Genomic DNA, 20,018 nt, shown 5'->3' on the forward strand with positions numbered 1-20,018 from the left:
ATCTGCAGACACAGTTGGGCACTAGATATGGATGGCCGTTGGCTCACAAGGAGCTCCTCCGCTCTTTGACAGGTTTTGTTTTTAATCCTGCTGGGTGTCCATATCCAAACACCCCCCTCACCAGAAAACCTGGTGGGGGAGACGGTTTAGTCGCCGACAACCCGACCATGGAACAGGTTAGTACAGGTTTACATGGTACCTGTAGCAGGTCATAGATCGAACCTGACCTGACAACAAACTCCATAAACCTGTACATAAATGACAACAAAGTTCTGTACTCCATAAACCTTCACCTTTTTCCTCTTTCCTGTGCCTGGGATAACTGATACCTGTCCAACCCCCTCCACCCATCCCTCCCTAATGATGTCTTACCTGAGCTGTAACTTGTATATTTCCACATTGGGATTGCGAATGTATCTCTTGGAAATAAATCGGCATTTTTAGAGGCCTCTCGATCAACATTTACCTCTCTTTATAATTTACCTTACCCATCCCATTCATCCTTGGCAGGGAATTTTTGGCAGTGTCCTGAATCACAATGTCCTATTCTTTTTCAAGAGTTACTTTAGGATCCTTAATAGCTGCAGACTAAATGCAGATGGAATTTGGATTTTTACATCCCCTTCCAAATGATGGAGTGTTCGGTGATGCAGTGATTTCTGTCGTCATTGCCCCAAAATGGAGCTTCTTTCTGGATGTCGGTCTGCAGCGAAATAAATTCAGGAGAAGACCCCTCACAAGTGATCTTGATACTAACTGGACTATTTTGCTATCAATCAGCCTTTATTACCAAGTCTTCACTTATGATCTTCCATCCAAGTATTAAGAGGGTTAAACTCTGTGTAATTTCCAAAATCTAGAAGAAATGGGGGGTATTCAGGCTGATAATTTATATGGCTAAACGTCGATATAGAAAAACAAACGTCGATATAGAAACGACTCAGAAAACTTAATTACCTCCACCACTAAAGGTGAACGGAAGTTATATTTTCACCCTGTCTGTCTTTGAGTGGGATATCTCAAAAAGTTATGGATGTATTTGGGCGAAACTTGGTGGACAGGTTGGGTGTGTGACAAAGACAAATTGATTTGATTTTGGTGAAGATTCGGATCCAGATATGAGAAATTTTAAGTTTTTTTTTTAATGATTCTTTACCGTTGAGAGTTAGAAAAAACTATATATTGCATGATATTCCAAAAATTATGGACGGATTATGACAAAACTTTGTGGATGAGTTGGGATGATGACAAAACTTTGTGGTTTTGACAATAACAAGCTGATTTGATTTTGGTTCAGGTCTGGTTGCAGATCTGGCCTATCAATGAAATATAAAACGTAAACTGTTCAGCCGAGTGGAGGTATGTGCTCTGCTGAGTGCCATTCTCGTATTAACTTGCACTTGACAACTCGTGACATGCTCTGGTGTTGATAACACCAGGTGCCAATGGAGAAAACCCTGAGATCCTTTAAAAAAATTTTTTTTTTAAGGTTTCCAAAGATTGATAAACGGCAACATGCACGCAATTTTGAGCTCACCTGTACTTTAGTCAGGTGAGCTTATGCGATCAAGCAGTGTCCGTAGGTGAGTGAGTGAGTGAGTGAGTCAGTCAGTCCGTAAACACTTCAGTCATGATTGCTTGAACCAAAACACGATTTTGGTGAAACTTGGCCACAAGCTTCATATCTGATGCCTTACAAAGGTGTATTGACCGCATCAAAATCTGCGCTCATTAAGGGTGTGTACAGGGGGTGGTTTCAACCCCTCTCCCCCCCCCCCCAAAAAAGGTATTTGCTTTCTTCTCCAAAACTACACACACTATTTCGATGAAACTTGACAACAACATTCATCACCCATGATTGACCAAAGTTTTTCGTCAACAACAAAATCTGCACTCATTAAAGAGGTCTGTGGGGGGGGGGGGGTTGACCTTCCAAAAAATAGGTATTTGTTCTCTTCTCCGAAACTACACACATGATTTCAATGAAACTTGACCACAACATTCTTCACTTATGATGTACCAAAGTTTATCAACCGCATTAAAATCTACACTCATTAAAGGGATCTATGGGGGGATTTTGACCCCCCAAAATAGCTATTTGCTCTCTTCTCTGAAACTACACATACGACATCGATGAACCTTGACCACAACCTTCATCACCCGTGATGTACCAACGTTTATCGTCTGCATAAAAATCTACGCTCATTCAGGAGGTTTACGGGGGTGGGGTTTGACCCCAAAAAGTAGGTATTTGCTCTCTTCTCTGAACTACACACACAATTTCGATGAAACTTAACCGCAACCTTCATCACCCGTGATGTACCTAAGTTTGTTCATGGCATCAAAAAATTCAATCTAAGGAGGTCTGCAAGGGGTTTGAGTGACTGTTGCTCCTAATCCAAGTGAGCTTCAAGAGAGGCGGTCCTATTTTTACATAAAAGTAAATGGGTTTCTGGAAGAAAGCATCACGAATAATAAACATTTTATTATAAATTACGATGGCATCCTTACCAATATGCTAGCGATAATTGGACTGCGAATGATCCACCAGATGCCCATGTGTTCATTGACTGTCCAGCAGCTGCACAAGGAAAGACAAAGAAACATCCATTGCATCAAATTATTGGTTTTGTAAGCCTACTCAAACACATTAGCCTCGAAATATATACAGCATGGTCCAAAATGATGTGCAACTGTCTAAACAGCTGTCATAATTTTACTAATGTAATCACTTTTTTATTTTCAGGTCACCCAAAGAACAAGGTTTAAATTATTTTTTGCATAGAAGAGTCAACCATGTGGAACAATTTATCTGTGCCCAGCGGATGCTCATTTAAGAAACGATTTTTGCAACAAAGTTGTACGTTTCTATAAAAAGGCAGTTTCGTAGGATCTATCCAAATGAAATAATTCCACTATAAAAATCATCAAATGTACTGTTGAAACGTTTAGAAACACTGAAATGGTGAAAGACCAAATTAAAGGACACTGGTCGAAAAACTTCAATGAGAACACCCGAAAAGATAAAGGCTGTAAGAGAAGATTTGCAGTCTTCTCCAAAAAAAAGTCGACATATCGACTTGCGCAACTGGTGAGAACTTCTTGCATTCCATTGGCAGAATCGTACACAACGATCTGAAACTATATCCGTACAACATACAGGAACTGCATCACCAGACCAAAGTGAATAAGAGGGAGACGTTGGAATTTTTCACTGCCATTGCCCAGTTGATTGAAGAAGACCAAGATTTTCTAGACATCTTCTTTCGTGATGAGGCCCACTTCCATCTCAGCGGCTATATGAACAAACAGAACATGCAGTTTTTTGGCAAAACACCAACTGCACGAACATATGGAACAACCAGTTTCTGTTGGGAAAGTAATTGCCTGGTGTGATATTTGACGTTTGGTTTTGAGAACAAAGCCGGACAAACAGTGATAGTCAACAAAGATAGATACGTCGACATGCTGCAGAGGAGATTCCTTCTGGCGCTGAGAAGGAAGCAAGGCATCACTATGAATTCAATCATCTTTCAGAAAGTCGGCGCACCACCGAATACGTCTATGAGTTTAATTCGGAGTTTTTGAGACATTTCTCAGGTGATCGACTAATTTTTTGACAGACGGACAACCCATGACCTCCCTACTACCCCAATGTGTCTGCTCCAGACTACAGCCTATGGATGTCACTCAAATCTAAAGTCTATGAAAACAACCCACACACACCGCTAGAATTGAAAAATACCATCAGATCGGAAATCTGATACGTTCCAGCTCCAATTCTCAATCGAGTCATCGACAAGTTCAGTGTCCATGTGGCAGGTTGAGCACTTCATCAACTTCCAATGATATCGCTCGTTAAGGCCCGGTCACACCTTGACGTTTTAGCCAGTGATGGCAACGTATTAAAATGCATCTAAAACGCTGGCTTACGTTGAACTTTTGATGTTTTTTTTTAAAGATTCGGACGTATTCATAGCGACTTGGTCTTATGTATAACGCATTGGTAACGGACACAGAACGTTTCGTTGTGTTATAGATAACTTATACCAACGAATGCTGACCTGTTGTCGGCCTACACAACCGATGCCCAACGATAGTCTAACTTCGGCATAGCGCGTTGCACGCATCGCTGACGATGTCGTGACGTAGCCTATTAAAAGGCTGACGCACAACGATTCGAATCATAACTGCCGTAGAAATGGAAGTGACAACATCGTGGTCACACCTTGGCGATCTTGCCAGCGTATGCCGACCTAAGAAAAATGTGTCTAAAACGTTGGGGCACGTCAAATACGGTATGAGTAAGTTTGGTATGCGTGAGTACAACGCTAAAGTACGCTATCATACGTCGTAGTAAGTAGAGTACGTCAAGAAATTTTAAACATGTTCAAAATTTTACGACGTACTCGGCGTATGACACACGTTCCGCATGCGATGGGGATAAGTTTTACACACGATATGTGGACGCTTACACACGTCCACAAAGGCTACTTATAAGCTACTCATAAGTCGAAACACGTCGCGGTAATGTCTTTTTTACGCGAAACTTATTTCTTACTTATGTTTGACGTGCTTTGAACCAATTCTTTACGTAGTCCCAACACACATCGACGTATGTAGACATATTCCAATGACGTCTTCCGGTCGACAAAAAAAAAATTAACGTGTTTCTAGCTTACAACTGCCATATAAAGACGTGTTCCCAGCGGTTTTGGGAATTGGTATATAAAAATGCTGCTCATAAAAGGGGAACCCAACAGTGTTTTCGAGTTCATTTTGAGTCGATGTCCATGTCAGCAGTAACAGTATCAGTATCAGTATTAGTATTAGTATTAGTATTAGTAGTAGTTTGTTCATGTTGGCAGTAGTAGGTGAGTGTGAGGGGGAGGGTGTGGGTTATGATGGATCGTCTTTGCGTTTAACGATTTAACGATTTAAATGATATACTCAACGATTTAAATGGCTGCAACTCCACTATTGAAAGTAGATGCTAGCGCTCAACAATTGGATTTTTTTTACACTCAACGACTTTTAAACGGTACCACTCAGCTATTTTCATTGTTTACAATGAACGATTTAAATTGCTGTCACTCGCCTTTGTTTTTTGACGCTGGGGTTTGGAAATTTGAAGCGTTCCTTCTGAACGTGTTAAAACGCTCAAACTCGACTATTTTAAATAGACGCTGCCGATGGACAATTGGAATCATAGCCAAGCTCGACATCGAAGTGTGAACATCCTCGTCATGCCGAAGAAAAGTTTGAAGAATGCTGCAAATAAGTGTCCTGGCCGTGGCCGTGGACGCTGACGCAAGGACGATCCATTATACCGACGTCTTTCAGCCTATGAGTAACTTAAAAGTAACGTCTGTCGATGTGTGGCAACGATCGCGTAACGTGCCAACAACACGTTAATCATAGGTTAGAAATAAGTTTCGGGTACGCTAAACATTACCTCGGCGTGTCTCAACTTATGATTAACTTACAAGTAGCATGTGTTGACGTCTGTCAACGATCGCAGACCGTGCATACAACTTGTGGCCAGCGTAGCGGAACGTGTGAGTCATACGCCGGCATACGTCGTGAAATTTCAAGCATGAAAAAATTTGAGGACAACCGAAAAGTATAATGTTTAAAGCCAACGTACAACGACGTATGGCAGTGTTTTTCAGCGTGCTCTCAATGTTATCAAAACTTATCCATAACTTATTCAACGTGTGCCAGCGTTTTAGAAAAAAAAATTCAAAAATCGGCATACGTTGGCTAAAACGTCAAGGTGTGACTGGGCCTTTAATGCTTGTTGAATAATTTTTTCGCTATTATAAACAAAAAATTAACTAATCTTGTGTATTATTTGACAAGAACCAACAAAATCGACCAATACAAAATATTGTAATTAATAAAAAGTTGCACATCATTTTGGGAAACCCTGGAATTAAAAACAACCTTTGACAAACTGCATTCAATTTATGCGTAAAGTCAAACAGTGTGTCCTCTCATGATTTACTATGATGGAAGAAATGTTGATATTTTTTTCCCACCATGAATGTAAATTTAACAAACGGAGAAAACTTGCCTCTTGTTGTCCTTGACATGCCTCAGTATCACCCACGGAATGACAAACAGTAGAGGCGTCCCTGCACACACGACATCACTATACCTCTAAGTTAATAACTTAAGGTGTTGCGTTAACTCTGGTGGAATTCCCCTGTGATTATCACAAGAGCACAGGTTCAAACCCACCTCATTTTATCACTCAACCATGACAGAAAGCCACATTACCCAACCTGAAATGCTCCTCTGTGAGTCAGTTGGCTTTTGTCGTTAAACAAAACTTCAAAATCGAAAGCCAACAATGGGTTTTTCTAAAGTGCAGGTAGAAGGAAGCAAAAGGGATAGACTAAATGGAAGGATGTTTGTAATTGTATCATGGTAGTTTTTGTTTGTTATAGGACCTTGCCTAAGTTGCTGTGCCAATGAGGAATCATGTGCATCTCAAGCAAGCTTTTCCCTGATTTGGTGCACCCCTATCTCGACTTGCTATACTCCAGGATGCAAAGGTGAGATCTCCTTTTAGAGGTTTTTACGCATGAACAGACAAACCCCACCAAACAAGCATTTTTCTTACTGGATATTATCAAATTGAAATGGAAGGCACGTAGAAAGTTTACACCTTGCAAACTCTCCAGGTAAAAAGGAATTCTGAGATCTCCAATTTCCCCTTTTGTCATTCTAAAGTTAAGTCTGCTTTTTGTTGTTTATCTGATTTTTCTCTTTGAGATGAATGTTTGATGTCCATTCATTAGGTTGTTTTTCCCTGCTTATGGACATTCCTCATCCACACATGGTCATGCATTAACTCACCCCAACCCAAGGCGAGGTAATAGCGAAAGTGTGAAGCCTCCGAAGGTGCAGTAGAGATGAGTAATGAGAGCAAGTATAGTCCTTCCACAAGTAACCAGAAGTAGTTTGCCATTGCACAATACTGAGCACAGGTTTGAGCAATTCTGCAGCCTGACAAACCCTGCAGAAGGTGATGTTTGTATTAGCCATAATATGTACTGTAATGAGAATCTTTTTTCTTTTCATCATAAATACATCACAGGCTAACAAACACTGACTGCACAAAGCGAATCCTAAGGAATCCAGTGCTGCGTGTGTGTTTAAGCTGGACTAACCGCGTGTGTCCACTCCTGTAGCTCAGAAAACTCTCGTCCATAATGTGAGTTGAGTAGGCTGTCTCGGACCAATGTCACAAATGCCCGCAGTAGTAATGATAGGAAGAGGTTCCCATGGATGCAGTTTCGAGTGCAGTGGAGCCGTCTAGGATGGGAGAGACAGACCTTGTCTTGTTTGTACAAAAAATGCTTTCTTTGGATTCATTGGTCTGTTTAGTGTTCCCACCTGAGCACTTGATTCATGAAGCAGGGGTCCCATGTTCAAATCCTGCATACTGTTGTTTATAGTCTCCTAATGTCCTTGCAATTCATGTGAAATATAGCGTCACCTAATTTCCTTGTCCTGCACATAATCATCCATGTACAGTACAGTATGTATATAAAACCAAACTTGCTTGATGCAAGTGCTCAGCAAGATGAGGCAAAGGGGAAGCAAATTCAAGGCAAATGCACATGTGCAATCCAAGCTGCAAGATCAGCAAGATGGCAAGTAAAATCCTCTTCTTTTAAAAAATTTTAGGACTGGTATTATCGATACACGAGTTCGCTGACCAAGGGTGAAATCTTGCATTGCCACGTGTATAGTGTTCAGTCAGTGGAAATGGCCACTTCATTCTGCTATCACCCACATCGGCTGACAATTTCGTGGTGTACAAATCGTGCATGCACTGTAATGGGCATAGTGAGTGTAACTCTGTTTCTGAAGTATGTGGTTATTGGATGTGTCATGGTCGTGCTTATAACTTAATCACCCTCGCCAGAGGAGAGGGGGGTCTCTTTGGTTGTTTGTCCACACAGAACTTAAGTGTTAGTCTCTGCAACCGCTTGTCGGATTGAGATGAAATTTTCACCATTGGAACAACTACTCATGTAGAATGTTTTAATGATAATTATGACGTCATAGGTCATGTGGTGTGGCAGCCATGTTGGAAAAATGGAAACTTTGGACCTCTGTATCTTTGAAACCGCACCAAGGAAAAAATTGAAACTTGACACACAGCAAGTACTCCTCATGGTGACTAAGTGTGATTTTTAAAAATGATGTCATCGGTGCCTTCCTTATGACATCATAATTGCATATGTAGAACATTACATCCGATCAGTATGAACATTTTTGAGGATCATCTAGGGATAAAATGGTCCACAGAAAAAAAAGTTGATGATGCCATCGGTCATGTGATTCGGAAGCCACATTGTTTTTCTTTAAAAAACCAACAATCTTCTCTGAAATGGCTGAACAGATCGAGGCAGAACTTTACACTTATGACCGCCTATCCATGAGGAACAAAAGGTTTATACACATGATGTCATAGGTCACATGGTTTGGCAGCTATATTGGATTTACCCTAAAACCAATAAATCTTCTCCAGAATGGCTGGACACAAATGTTCCCTAAGCCTTGGGGATACCAGAGTATTCCCGAATAATTGATGTCACATGATCTGGCAGCCATATTGGATTGAGTGAAGATCTTAAAAGAAATTCTCTCTCTTGAACTGCTTCCTCAATGGACGTGAAACTTAACAATTATGATCTATTCGGGATGGAGAATATATGTTTTAAATTTCAACCTGATCAGACACATGGTCTAGCAGCCAGGATTATTTAAATTTTTGAATCTGGATTCTTTTTGATTTTTTTTTTTTGAATAAGGCTCACTTGGCTGTGCCTGGACGGGTTTGAGGGTGGAGGAGTAGCAGCTGAAATCCGAATCCTATCCAAGTTCCTCCTGATGACTTCATCTTTGATTTTTGCTTGTTCGGGTTCCTTCTGATTACTCCAATGCAGGACTGTACCTATTTGGTCTTCCATTAGATTTGGATTGAATTTATTTTAATCCCATTCTGAATTAAATTGCATAATAATAAACTTCATGGGTCAGGGTCAAGTGTTCGATCAAAGTGGGGTTGCATCAAAGCAGGACGTCTTGGTACCCGGTCATCACTGCCAGCAGTTATATAAAGTGGCAGTTCTAATTATGTCTCTTATTAATTACATTATGTTTATTATCATTATGTAACACACCAGTACACAAACACCACACAAAATCCACCACACAAAACTACACAAACACCACACAAAACAAGTCCTTGTGAGGGTCTGCAATCTCCGATTGCTCTTTTTCCTGTTTATATTTATTTTTTGGTATACAAGGTCAAGGCTCATGGAAGAGCGAGAACACTGAAAGGATCAGGACGCAATAGAACAAAAGGAACGGCAGAACGAGAGTGGGGAAACACCAACAGCAGGGTTGAAGGACAAAATAGAGGGAGACTTGGACAAATATTGGGTGTGGGGAATTTTTTATATAATTATGAATTATTCAATTAATTATATGAATTGAACTTTTGACACCCACCTGTATTGTGGGTAAACAGTGAGTTAAATACATGGACAAACTCCTCCATGAGCCTTGTAACACGAAAATAAAAAACATTCCATTCTTTTATACAATGCGAACCATGGTGTCTCTCCACCATGGTTCATCCCAAATCAACATGAACATCTGAATTAAAGTACATTTAATACAGATCTTCATGAAGTAACACACAATTAAAAATAGCTACATTTTGTCCTTTTCTTAGACAAATCCAACCTCCCTCACCCGATGTTGCACCACCATTTCGTGGTGGGAGGTATAAGTAGTTCAGAGCTTTGGCTCTGAGTGAAACCAGGAGTGCAACACAATTAACCTTTTTAAAAGTCGATGAAGTAATTTAAATTGAAAGATTAACTTAAACTTTTCCTGTCACTGGGGACGGGTAATTTTGCTCGTTACTACAAAAGTACTGAAAACCTTGTTCCCACCTGAAGACCGAGTGCTGGACATAGTTCTGAATACCAAAAATGTTGGGTTAGGAGCCAACGTCAAGGGACAGATAGAAGGTCTAGGATGCTCCTTACTGCCTCCTAGTTTATTACCCTGCACACGCAAAGCGAAAAGTGGGATTAAGCAATTGCTTCACTCTTGTCTGTCTGTCTGTCTGTCTGTCTGTCTGTCTGTCTGTGTGTCCTTCTGTCTACAAACGTTGGTTTATGATCGAGGAACAACTATATTTCAATTGAATGTTATATTTTGAACACAAATTGGAGCAGGAATCGGAATACGAACCTGTAGTTTTACTTTTCTTTGATTCTGAATCCATCCTGTTCATGCATGCACAAAGAGGAGTGAGGTAATTGTATTAATGTCTGTCTGTCGGACAGTCAAACAAAACTGAAAATCATTCCAAACAGGAAACAATGTTTTTAAGGGTGTTTCAAGGACACAAACGATAGGCACGAAGAACTGATGTAACGTGTTAAATAAGGTGGTGTAAAAGATGCTGTATCAACGGCGGCAAACGTCCTAAAATCTTTTTCACAATCTTTAAGATCTTGATTTTGTTTCAGTTGAATCATATGATTGAACACGAGAACACAAATTGCCTCTTTGGCACTTTCAAAACCCTTCAGTTTAGAAGTACTTGGGCAAAATATTATGGCATTTTACATCATCGCAACCAATCAAATTTGCCACTTGTAGACCCCGCCCGTGTCCTTGTTTCGCAAGACAGTGTGGGTAATGTGTTCGATGAACTCTTTAGTGTTGATAATGTCTTTGATGTTTGGTACAGGTAGAGAGGTCTTGATGAAGGGTACTTGAGTGTTGGACTTTGGAACTCATTTAAAATGGTATTCATGTGCTGGGAAATTAAATAATTCATAGGAAACAAGTGTTTGATTTTGCCAAATGATTTTTTTTGTGTGTGTGTTTTTCATGATGGGCTGCTTGGGTTGCAGTACCTGAAGGTAAGCAGAATTAGGAGGGCCAATAGTAGTGCACACAGCGAGAGTGAATAGCCCACCATGTATAGCAAGCGTAAATCATCCAGCTGCTGTTGCTCATGTTTCTGCAAGCAACGCATACCACATCCAACAGATTTGTTGCTTTGAGGTGGACCTCTGGCATTCTGGTTTGAGCTAGCTGGTGAACTGCTTCGAGTGTTGCTGATTTACCTGAGCAAGTGCCCAGTGTGTGGGTTTGTCACACTCGCTGCTATTCCGCCAGATTGTGCTTCCATTCGTTCTCATCCAATGACCATCGTTCCCGCATTGCCGGTAAACAAAACCATTCTGCACTGCCAGACACACTTATGGGATGACAAAACAACCGAGGTAACTATCTATCAATCAACTTGTTCCCAAATTAAACTTATCTATGTTGGATGAGATCTGTCAACTTGATTTGTCAAACCTGAAATGAGAAATGATACGATGGTGTTCGGAAAAAGATGGATTACTGGAGGGTTACGGGAGGATGGTGCAGTTGTAAATAACTTTTTAATGCAGGTATCAGATATCAGAGTCTCATGGAAAAGCAGAAGACAGCAGGCAAAGGGTCAACATACAAAATGCGGGCAAAGGGAAAACATACAATAGGACGAGATCATACAGATGCATCATAGCGGAAACGTACAGATGCAATTTCCATTGAAGGGTGGGAGAAGGGTCTCGATGTAGTCAGGCTCTTGGAGTTTTTGTAGGGAATCCGGAGGAGGGTGGGGGGGGGTGTTATCGGTCAGGAGAAGAGTTGGGTTGGATGGTTAAGAAAATCCAGAGGTTATGTAGAAAAGTTTATTATCATTAAATACCATGTATTCTCATCAGTAATGACAGAAGCCCATTGTCTACTTATTCAGATAAATATTGCATCCAAACACTGCCTGTGAATTGCTGAACTACTTTGGAACCATATATTTATTCGTCCCCGACTGGTTTCACCAGAGGGCACTATAGGTTTGCTGTCCGTCTGTCCGTCCATCCATCCCACCTGTGGTTTTTCAGACCCTTTTCCCATACCCTTTAACATATTCAACTGAAACTTGGTACGTAGCTTTATTATGATAAGTTCCAGAACAAGTTCGAGTTTCAGGGCATTTCGTCAAGTTTTCACGGAGTTATGCCCTTTTTGGACTTAGAAAATATCACATCGATAGGGGATATGTATCGCAAAGCAATTCTCGCTCTTGTTGTATATGGAAAACGTTTTGACCCATTCACCCTCCTTTGTGTACTCCACACAGTTTTCTTCCTTCTCCTCCCTTTATGGCGATCACCTCCCAACCTCCTTTCTTTCCTCTCCCCATTCCTCCTACACGACCACCCTCCTTTCCCCTTCTTATAGAATCCTCTTGCATTCTTTTTCTCAATTTTTATTTTCTCAATTTAGCCTCTCCTCCCACATGATTATCCCAAATAGATAACTCTTAACTTCATCTTGTACCGATCCTTTATATGATTGGGCATTCCATGAAAATTATGGAGAATATCCTTGTATGAAATGGTTACCCAAGTGAGGTCCACTTTGTTCATTAGAGCAGGTGAGGAAGACACGATGCAGAGGGTGTTATGGTATTTGGACATGATTCAACTGTCTTGTGCAGAGACCGCTTCTGTGTGATGTGTGGGGCATTGTCCATTTTTTTTAATACATAGTCGAGGCTCATGGAAGAGCTAGTACACTGAACCGATCAGGACGTAACAGGCAAAAACAGGACACAAAACACGCATGCATGGGGTGGACAAGTTGGACACAGAGTATGCATGGGGTGGACAAGATGTATACAGAAGAAAACTCTAAGGGAAAACTGTTAAATTGGAAGGAGGAGGGATTCAGATTGGGTTAATGAGGGTAGAAAAGATCATGGTTTTGGATTGGGGATGATCTGAGAAGGCGGTGAACAGCTGTCTTGAAGACTTGGAAGGAAGAATGAGATTGAAGAAGATGTGGAAGTTGATTCCACAGGTGGGGAAAAAGAGGAACAAATTAGTGGAGGTGAGCAGTTAGGTGAAATGTTGATGATGGAGCATGTGAACTCTGCATAAATATGGGGGGCGGGGGGGGGTGGGACAAAGCATGGAAAAAGCAGCGGGTGCAAGACCAGAAAGGAGGCGGTGGAAGACAGAGAGACCACCAACCGATCTGAGGTGGCGAAGTGATAAGCCTATTGACTCAGCATCATCGTGGGAGATTTCAATAATCTTGAAGGCCTTGGTTTCCATGCTGTCAAGCTGAGCAAGATGTGAGGCAGGGGAGCAAGCCCAGAGGGGGGGGGGGGGCAGTACTCAATCAAGCTGCGGATGAAGGCCTTGTAGGTGGATAGGAGTTCAGGTGTGCCAAGGAAAGGACTTTGCATGACGGAGGATGCCCAGGAGGCCAACTTTGAAATATGGTTTGCCCAATCATTTTTTATTTGTCCTGTTACAATTTTGTGGTTCTGTCCAAATCCAAATCCACCGTTTTATCTCATCCCACGTTATTGTGGAATCTCCCTGGACTTAGAACAATAATTTGCACATCATATATGAAACGAATAATTTACAAACAAGACTTTAATGCAATTGTTTTTCCCAATTTGCCACTGACTCCACCCCATCCTTCATTGTTATGGAATTTATGATTTTTATTTATTTATTCCAAAAATGTAGTTAATGAAATTGTCACCACCCCAGTTAGGTTGGTGTGTGATGGGATCTCACCGAGTTCTTTCCACGGAAGGTAAAAAGGGCAAGACACATTTGCCAGGGCCCCGGCTGGCGTGTCAGGCCAGCATGCGAAGCTGTCAAAAGAGCGTTGACAGACCAGGCCTGTATAAACGACAAACCAACAATATGTTCCACGTCAAATGATTACAAAAGCTGTAAACATTTAGATAAAGGGATATTCTGCATTGCTCTGATGCAGTTGCTCTTGGCTTTTCAGTCCCTAGGGATTTTGTATCAGTTTGTGAGTCTACAGAAGCAACAAGCTGTTCATCATCTGGATGTGGATGCTGTTTGTATCCCATGTGAGTGAGACATGAGTGTGTCGTATCTTAAGGCCCTATTACTGGCAGCAACCAGCTGGGAGGATAGCCTAGACATATGCACTCTCTCCTCAAAGCTGTCAAGCATGGGTTTGAGTCTTGGCCCAGCTATAAACTCACTCTGGTGTTTTGCATGCAGGGTGATTCATCGATGTGTGCGCCATCCCTCAGATGGACGTTCAAATGAGCAGGCATTACGTCTGCCAGCATTAGTTGGGAGATGTTAAATATCTCACGGTGTCCTTCGTGAAGAATAGCCGAGCTATCTCTGGGAGCCTGGGCAAATTCCACATTCCTGCTCTAACTCACAGGAGGCACTGCATCGGTGGATCAGCTACACCCGAAGTGAATGACGCTACCCATATCCATGTGCTGCATACATGTGAAAGAAGAACAGCATCTGTAGGGTTATTTGGCAAGAATATCTCATCTATTGGAAACAGCATTCTTAGCTCAACCTGGACTTCAGTCGGGTGAGCTGATGCGATCGAGCAGCGTCCGCAGGTGAGTCAGTGAGTCGGTCAGTGAGTCTGTAAACACTTCAGTCATTATCGCTTGAACCAAACACACCATTTTGATGAAACTTGGCCACAAGCTTCACATCTGATGCCTAACGAAGGTGTATTGACCGCATCAAAATCTGCGCTCATTAACGGGTTGAAATCAGGCATAAAACGCTGATTGGCTGTGTGAGGCGAGATGCAATTGATTGGTTGTGAGGCTCTCAGCAACGAGAGGACTTCCAAAATGTTGACATTTTATGACGTCATTGACTGTTGCTCCTGATTCAGGTGAGCATCAGTACCCGTGGTCCTATTTTTGGAGTTTGGACAGGGGTATAGCCTCCTCTATGAGAAGGTCATCATAGGATATTTCACCGATACAAGTGAATGGTATTTGTGGCTTAAGATCCATGGCATACTCTTTGATGCAACTCCCTGCTTATGAAGCACCAGGTAACAATATATAGCTTGTTCGTGGGTGAAACAACTCAAAGGTGAGTCTACTTTCTCAACAATCCTCTTGAGGAAGTTCAGTCACTCAAACTCTTGGTTATCATTGTCAGCCATGATCTTTCTTAGGCAAACTACATTTCAAAATTGGCCTCCAAAGCCAGCCGCTGACTGGGCATCCTCGTACAAAGTCCTTTCTTGGCACACCTGAACTCCGATCCACCTCCAAGGCTTTCCTATGCTGCTTGATGGACTACTGCACTACCCTTTGGGTTATTGCCCCTGTCTCACATCTTGTTCAGCTTGATGCCGTGGAAACCAAGGTCTTTAATATGATTGGAATCTCCTGCAATGAAGCCAAGTCGATGGGACTATCACTTCGCCATCACAGAGAGGTCGGTGGTCTGTCTTCGATTGCCTCCTTTCTGATCGTGAACCTTCTGCCTTGTCCGTGCTTTGCCCCCCTCCCCACCCCCACCCCAGGTTTCTTCAAGGTGCACGTGGTGACAAGGTCCACCAACAACCCCCTTCAGGTGAAACTACCTAAATCCAGAATCACTGCTCACCTCCACTCATTTGTTCCTCTTTTTCTCACCGAAGGAACCAACTTTCACATTATCTTTGATCTCATTCTTCTTCTCGGTCTTCGATACAGCTGTTCATCACCATCTCAGATCACCCCCATCCAAAACCATGATCGTTTTTTCACCTCCTTTAACCAAACGCTCCGACATCCCAAGCCCACCTCTTTCTAAATTTCCAGTTTTTCCTTCCTGAGAGTTTGCTTCTGTATCCATCTTGTACACCCCCTGCATCCTCCCATTCCTCCCCTACCCCTCGTTCTTTCCCACATCCCTTGTTTCTTTGTCTCCATCTACTGTGTCCCTCGGTCCTGCTGTTGGTTGTCCCCAACCCCTCCTACTCTGTCTGCTGTTCGTTTTGTTCTGTTGCGTCTTTATCTGTTCAGTGTTCTCGCTCTCCCACGAGCCTTGACTTTGTATACAAACAAACCCACAACTAATCCTTGAAACACACCTCTCCTCAAATTCAAAGCTCTAACCCAGCTTGCAGTGTAAGTTTTCCAATACAGTTGTGGTATAGTATATTGGGTTTGACAGGATTGCATGGAGGGATGCACACTCGCCTCTGAGCTGTGTCACCTCGGTTTCTAATTGACCCAGCTATAAACTGTCATCCTGGTGTTTTCCTTGCAGGGCGAGGCAACGTTGTGTGCGTGTCCATCGGATGGATTTTAAACCGGGTGTCCCATCTGCCAGCACTAGTTGAGGGACGTTAAAGAGCCCACGCTGTCCTTGACGAAGATAAGGTGAACTATCACCGGCACCCTGGACAGACTATAAATCCCTACACCCTCAGTCAAGTATTCTGCATTGGTATGGCAACCCATCCAGGATTTTAACCCTTAGCCAAGAAACTACTTCGTCAGAACTGATACTGTACAGCGCATGGTACGTGAATGGATATAGTACAGTGGTCTTAATCAGAAAACAACAAACTGGATTGCAAAACAGTTCGAAACTGCTGTGTGTGTGTCTCTCTCTATCTCTCTCTCTCTCTCTCTCTCTCTCTCTCTCCCTCTATCTCTCTCTCTCTCTCTCTCTCTCTCTCTCTCTCTCTCTCTCTCTCTCTCTCTCTCTCTCTCTCTCTCTCTCTCTCTGTGTCTCTCTGTGTGTCTCTCTCTCTCTCTCTCTCTCTCTCTCTCTCTCTCTCTCTCTCTCTCTCTCTCTCTCTCTCTCTGTCTCTCTCTCTCTCTCTCTCTCTCTCTCTCTCTCTCTCTCTCTCTCTCTCTCTCTCTCTCTCTCTCTCTCTCTCTCTCTCTCTCTCTCTCTCTCTCTCTCTCTCTCTCTCTCTCTCTCTCTCTCTCTCTCTCTCTCTCTCTCTCTCTCTCTCTCTCTCTCTCTCTCTCTCTCTCTCTCTCTCTCTCTCTCCTCTCTCCCCTCTCTCCCTCTCTCTCTCTCTCTCTCCCTCTCTCCCTCTCTCCTCTCTCCCTCTCTCTCTCCCTCTCCCTCTCCTCTCCCTCTCCCTCTCCCTCTCCATCTCCCTCTCCCTCTTCCTCTCCCTCTTCCTCTCCCTCTCCCTCTCCCTCTCCCTCTCCCTCTCCCTCTCTCCTCTCCCTCTTCCTCTCCCTCTTCCTCTCCCTCTTCCTCTCCCTCTTCCTCTCCCTCTTCCTCTCCCTCTTCCTCTCTCTCTTCCTCTCTCTCTTCCTCTCTCTCTTCCTCTCTCTCTTCCTCTCTCCGTCTCTCTCTCTCCCCCCCTCTCCCTCTCTCTCTCCCTCTCTCTCCCCCTCTCTCCCTCTCCCTCTCCCTCTCCCTCTCCCTCTTCCTCTCCCTCTTCCTCTCCCTCTTCCTCTCCCTCTTCCTCTCCCTCTTCCTCTCCCTCTTCCTCTCTCTCTTCCTCTCTCTCTCTTCCTCTCTCTCTTCCTCTCTCTCTTCCTCTCTCTCTTCCTCTCTCTCTTCCTCTCTCTCTTCCTCTCTCTCTTCCTCTCTCTCTTCCTCTCTCTCTTCCTCTCTCCGTCTCTCTCTCTCTCTCTCTCTTCCTCTCTCTCTTCCTCTCTCCGTCTCTCTCTCTCCCCCCCCTCTCCCTCGCTCTCTCCCTCTCTCTCCCTCTCTCTCTCTCTCTCTCTCTCCCTCTCTCTCCCCCCCCTCTCCCTCCCTCTCTCTCTCTCCCTCTCTCTCTCTCTCTCTCTCTCTCTCTCTCACACATATGCAATACTCTTAACAGAATGCTGGTACTGCTGAAATACGAAGGAGGTGATTGTCTGATGGAGTTAAACCAGGTATGCCGAACAACAACTGTGGGGTTGGTTATGTCTGAAACGGTTTTCCAATTGTTAAAATTTGCTACGCAGTACAAATCCTCATTCATTCTGAGAACGGTCCTTCTACCCTTATGAAGACCTTCCACAAACCACATTCACATTCAGACATTACGAGGGTAAAATTGACAAACAGTATATGAATGCAAAGCTTTGTTACATCTCCCAACTACAGTACTACCAAAAATGTTTCTTGGAATGAGGTGTTTGCAACAGTCCAAAAAATGCAGAATGCTTTTCTTTTTGATTACACGAGCATGTCGGATTGCTAAAAAATAATCCTTCCAAATCACATCAACTTATGTGTTGAAGAATAAGAGAGTTTGGGTTACTTGAACTTTTGGAATGCCCACCGGAACCAACCTCCTGTCGGTGCCAGCATGTGATATCTTGGACAGCCTTATCGTGCGGATAAATCACTTTGTAGTTCACAGTTTGCAGACAGGAGCTTCGTAAAAAGTGTCCCTACCATGTCAATCATATTCTGCACCCCCTGCTGGTTCATAGTGGGGTCATCGATTGTTTCTTCTTTTTTAAAGAAGTTCCAACCACATCATTTGGATTGTCTTCTTTGGAACTCCCATCTAAGCATTAAGCTCACAATGTTAGAATTCCAGGTTCTAATCCGATATAATGTGTATCGCAAAAAGCTCCCAATGAACATTCTCGATCTCCATCATTTCAGATTCGAACAGTGAGGCTCTGGAGAACGTCGAGCATTTCCTGTACCTTGGCAGCCTTCCCGCACAGAAGGTTACTACATAAGAATAAATCCATCAACGTCTTAGATGTGTGCAAGTGCAGCTTTCGGTCGCCTGAAGAAATGGGTGTTCAAAGATCATGACATCAGACCTGAAACTAAGCTCATGGTTTATCAAGCAGTCATGATTCACACCCGACTGCAGGGAGCTGAAATGTTGGTACCATAAAGGAGACGCCTCAAAATGCTGGAGAAGTACCATCAACATTGCCTATGGGCGACCCTCTGAATCGAGTGGGAAGACACGCACACGAACAATAACGTCCTTTCGCAAGCAGGCATTACAAGCATCGATGTGGTGATTGTCTGAAATCAACTCCTCTGGGCCAAGCACATCACCCAAATGTCTGACTCACAGCCCAGACTGCTGAAGTCCAGACTCTGTTATCCACCCAGCTTATTCAAGGGGAGGGGAGAGAAAACGTCTCAAGGATGTCCTCAAGGCAAAGCCGACATGAAATGTAACATCGACATCAACTCCTGGGAGACTATTGCTCAGGACCACCTCAGATGGAGGAAGACTTTGCTATAAGGATCTCAGTACTTCCAAAGACTACGACAACAACTGGAGGAGGAAAAACATGTGCGGCAGAAACAGCATATCGTGGCCATCAACAACAACCCAGGGCCACCCATACCGCTTGGAAACACGTGCCCGAATTGTGGTAGAGTTTGCCGATCCCAGATCAGCCTCATTGGCCATCTGCTGCCTCACAGATAAAACAATCATGGACGAAAATTATCCTCAATACCAAGGGAGAGCCGACTACTACTGTGTATCTGTTCATTTGTCCATTGTCCACTTATGTCATTGCAGTTCATATGATCAGTCTGCATGTTCAATTGAATAGGTTTTACATGCAACATATGATGCTTGTATGCATGGTGTTGGCTTAATGGTTCGGGTGATGGGCTTGGGATCCTCAGGTCCTGAGTTGAAATCCCACTCTCCTCCCTTGAATTAATACCAGGTGGGGTTGACTCTGCCTGTCATCCTTCCAATGTTGGCAAAATAAGTACCAGCTTGCTGGGATGATTAAGCCATTTGAGTATCTTGTGTTGGAGTGGTGGGTGGTGGCCTGTCCAAGATTGTGCCAAATAGCCCAGGAGACTGCTGTGGCAGCACTGATGCTCTGTATGCAGCACTGATGTCCCAATGGATGGATGAATATGATGCTTAATGTTGTGTGAACAGTCTATTGCTAACAACTTTGGTATATGCAGCAGGGGCATGGTAAAGGGGTGGCGGTCAGGATTTCCACGATATTTGCATATTTGCACATACAGTCAATTGTTGTTCCATTATTACCTCCGCCACTGAAGGTGGGTGGTGGTTATGTTTTCACCCATCTGTCTGTCTGTCAGGATATCTCAAAAAGTTGTGAACATATATGGACGAAATGTCTGCTGTTGGCTTTATGGTCAGGGTGGTGCGCTTGGGAT

At 43.1% G+C, this 20,018-nt stretch overlaps 1 protein-coding gene and 1 long non-coding RNA gene across 6 annotated transcripts in view; one reads left to right on the top strand and one right to left on the bottom strand.

Annotated features, from left to right (window-relative positions):
- GCGR (glucagon receptor) overlaps positions 1–20,018 on the bottom strand; it is a 38,243-nt gene that overhangs the window by 15,905 nt on the left and 2,320 nt on the right. For 2 of the 5 annotated variants that reach the window (XM_085858245.1, XM_085858243.1), the window contains exons 3-9: positions 13,701–13,808; positions 11,178–11,311; positions 10,965–11,071; positions 7,179–7,323; positions 6,865–7,024; positions 6,077–6,137; positions 2,512–2,581 (exon numbers count right to left, since the gene is read on the bottom strand). In XM_085858245.1, coding sequence (XP_085714371.1) covers positions 2,512–2,581; positions 6,077–6,137; positions 6,865–7,024; positions 7,179–7,323; positions 10,965–11,071; positions 11,178–11,311; positions 13,701–13,808 — 785 coding nt within the window. The remainder of the gene's footprint in view (positions 1–2,511; positions 2,582–6,076; positions 6,138–6,864; positions 7,025–7,178; positions 7,324–10,964; positions 11,072–11,177; positions 11,312–13,700; positions 13,809–20,018) is intronic. The other 3 variants (XM_085858244.1, XM_085858247.1, XM_085858246.1) reach the window with 3 other exon arrangements.
- On the top strand, positions 5,740–19,878 carry LOC147012070 (uncharacterized). The gene is made up of 3 exons (XR_015051985.1): positions 5,740–6,560; positions 16,194–16,306; positions 18,501–19,878. It is a non-coding gene; the product is annotated as an uncharacterized LOC147012070 (long non-coding RNA).

Source organism: Eptatretus burgeri, chromosome 15 (assembly GCF_056783735.1).
Source record: "Eptatretus burgeri isolate ZD-2024b chromosome 15, Ebu_testis_v1, whole genome shotgun sequence".
In the NCBI taxonomy this organism is placed as follows: Eukaryota; Metazoa; Chordata; class Myxini; order Myxiniformes; family Myxinidae; genus Eptatretus; species Eptatretus burgeri.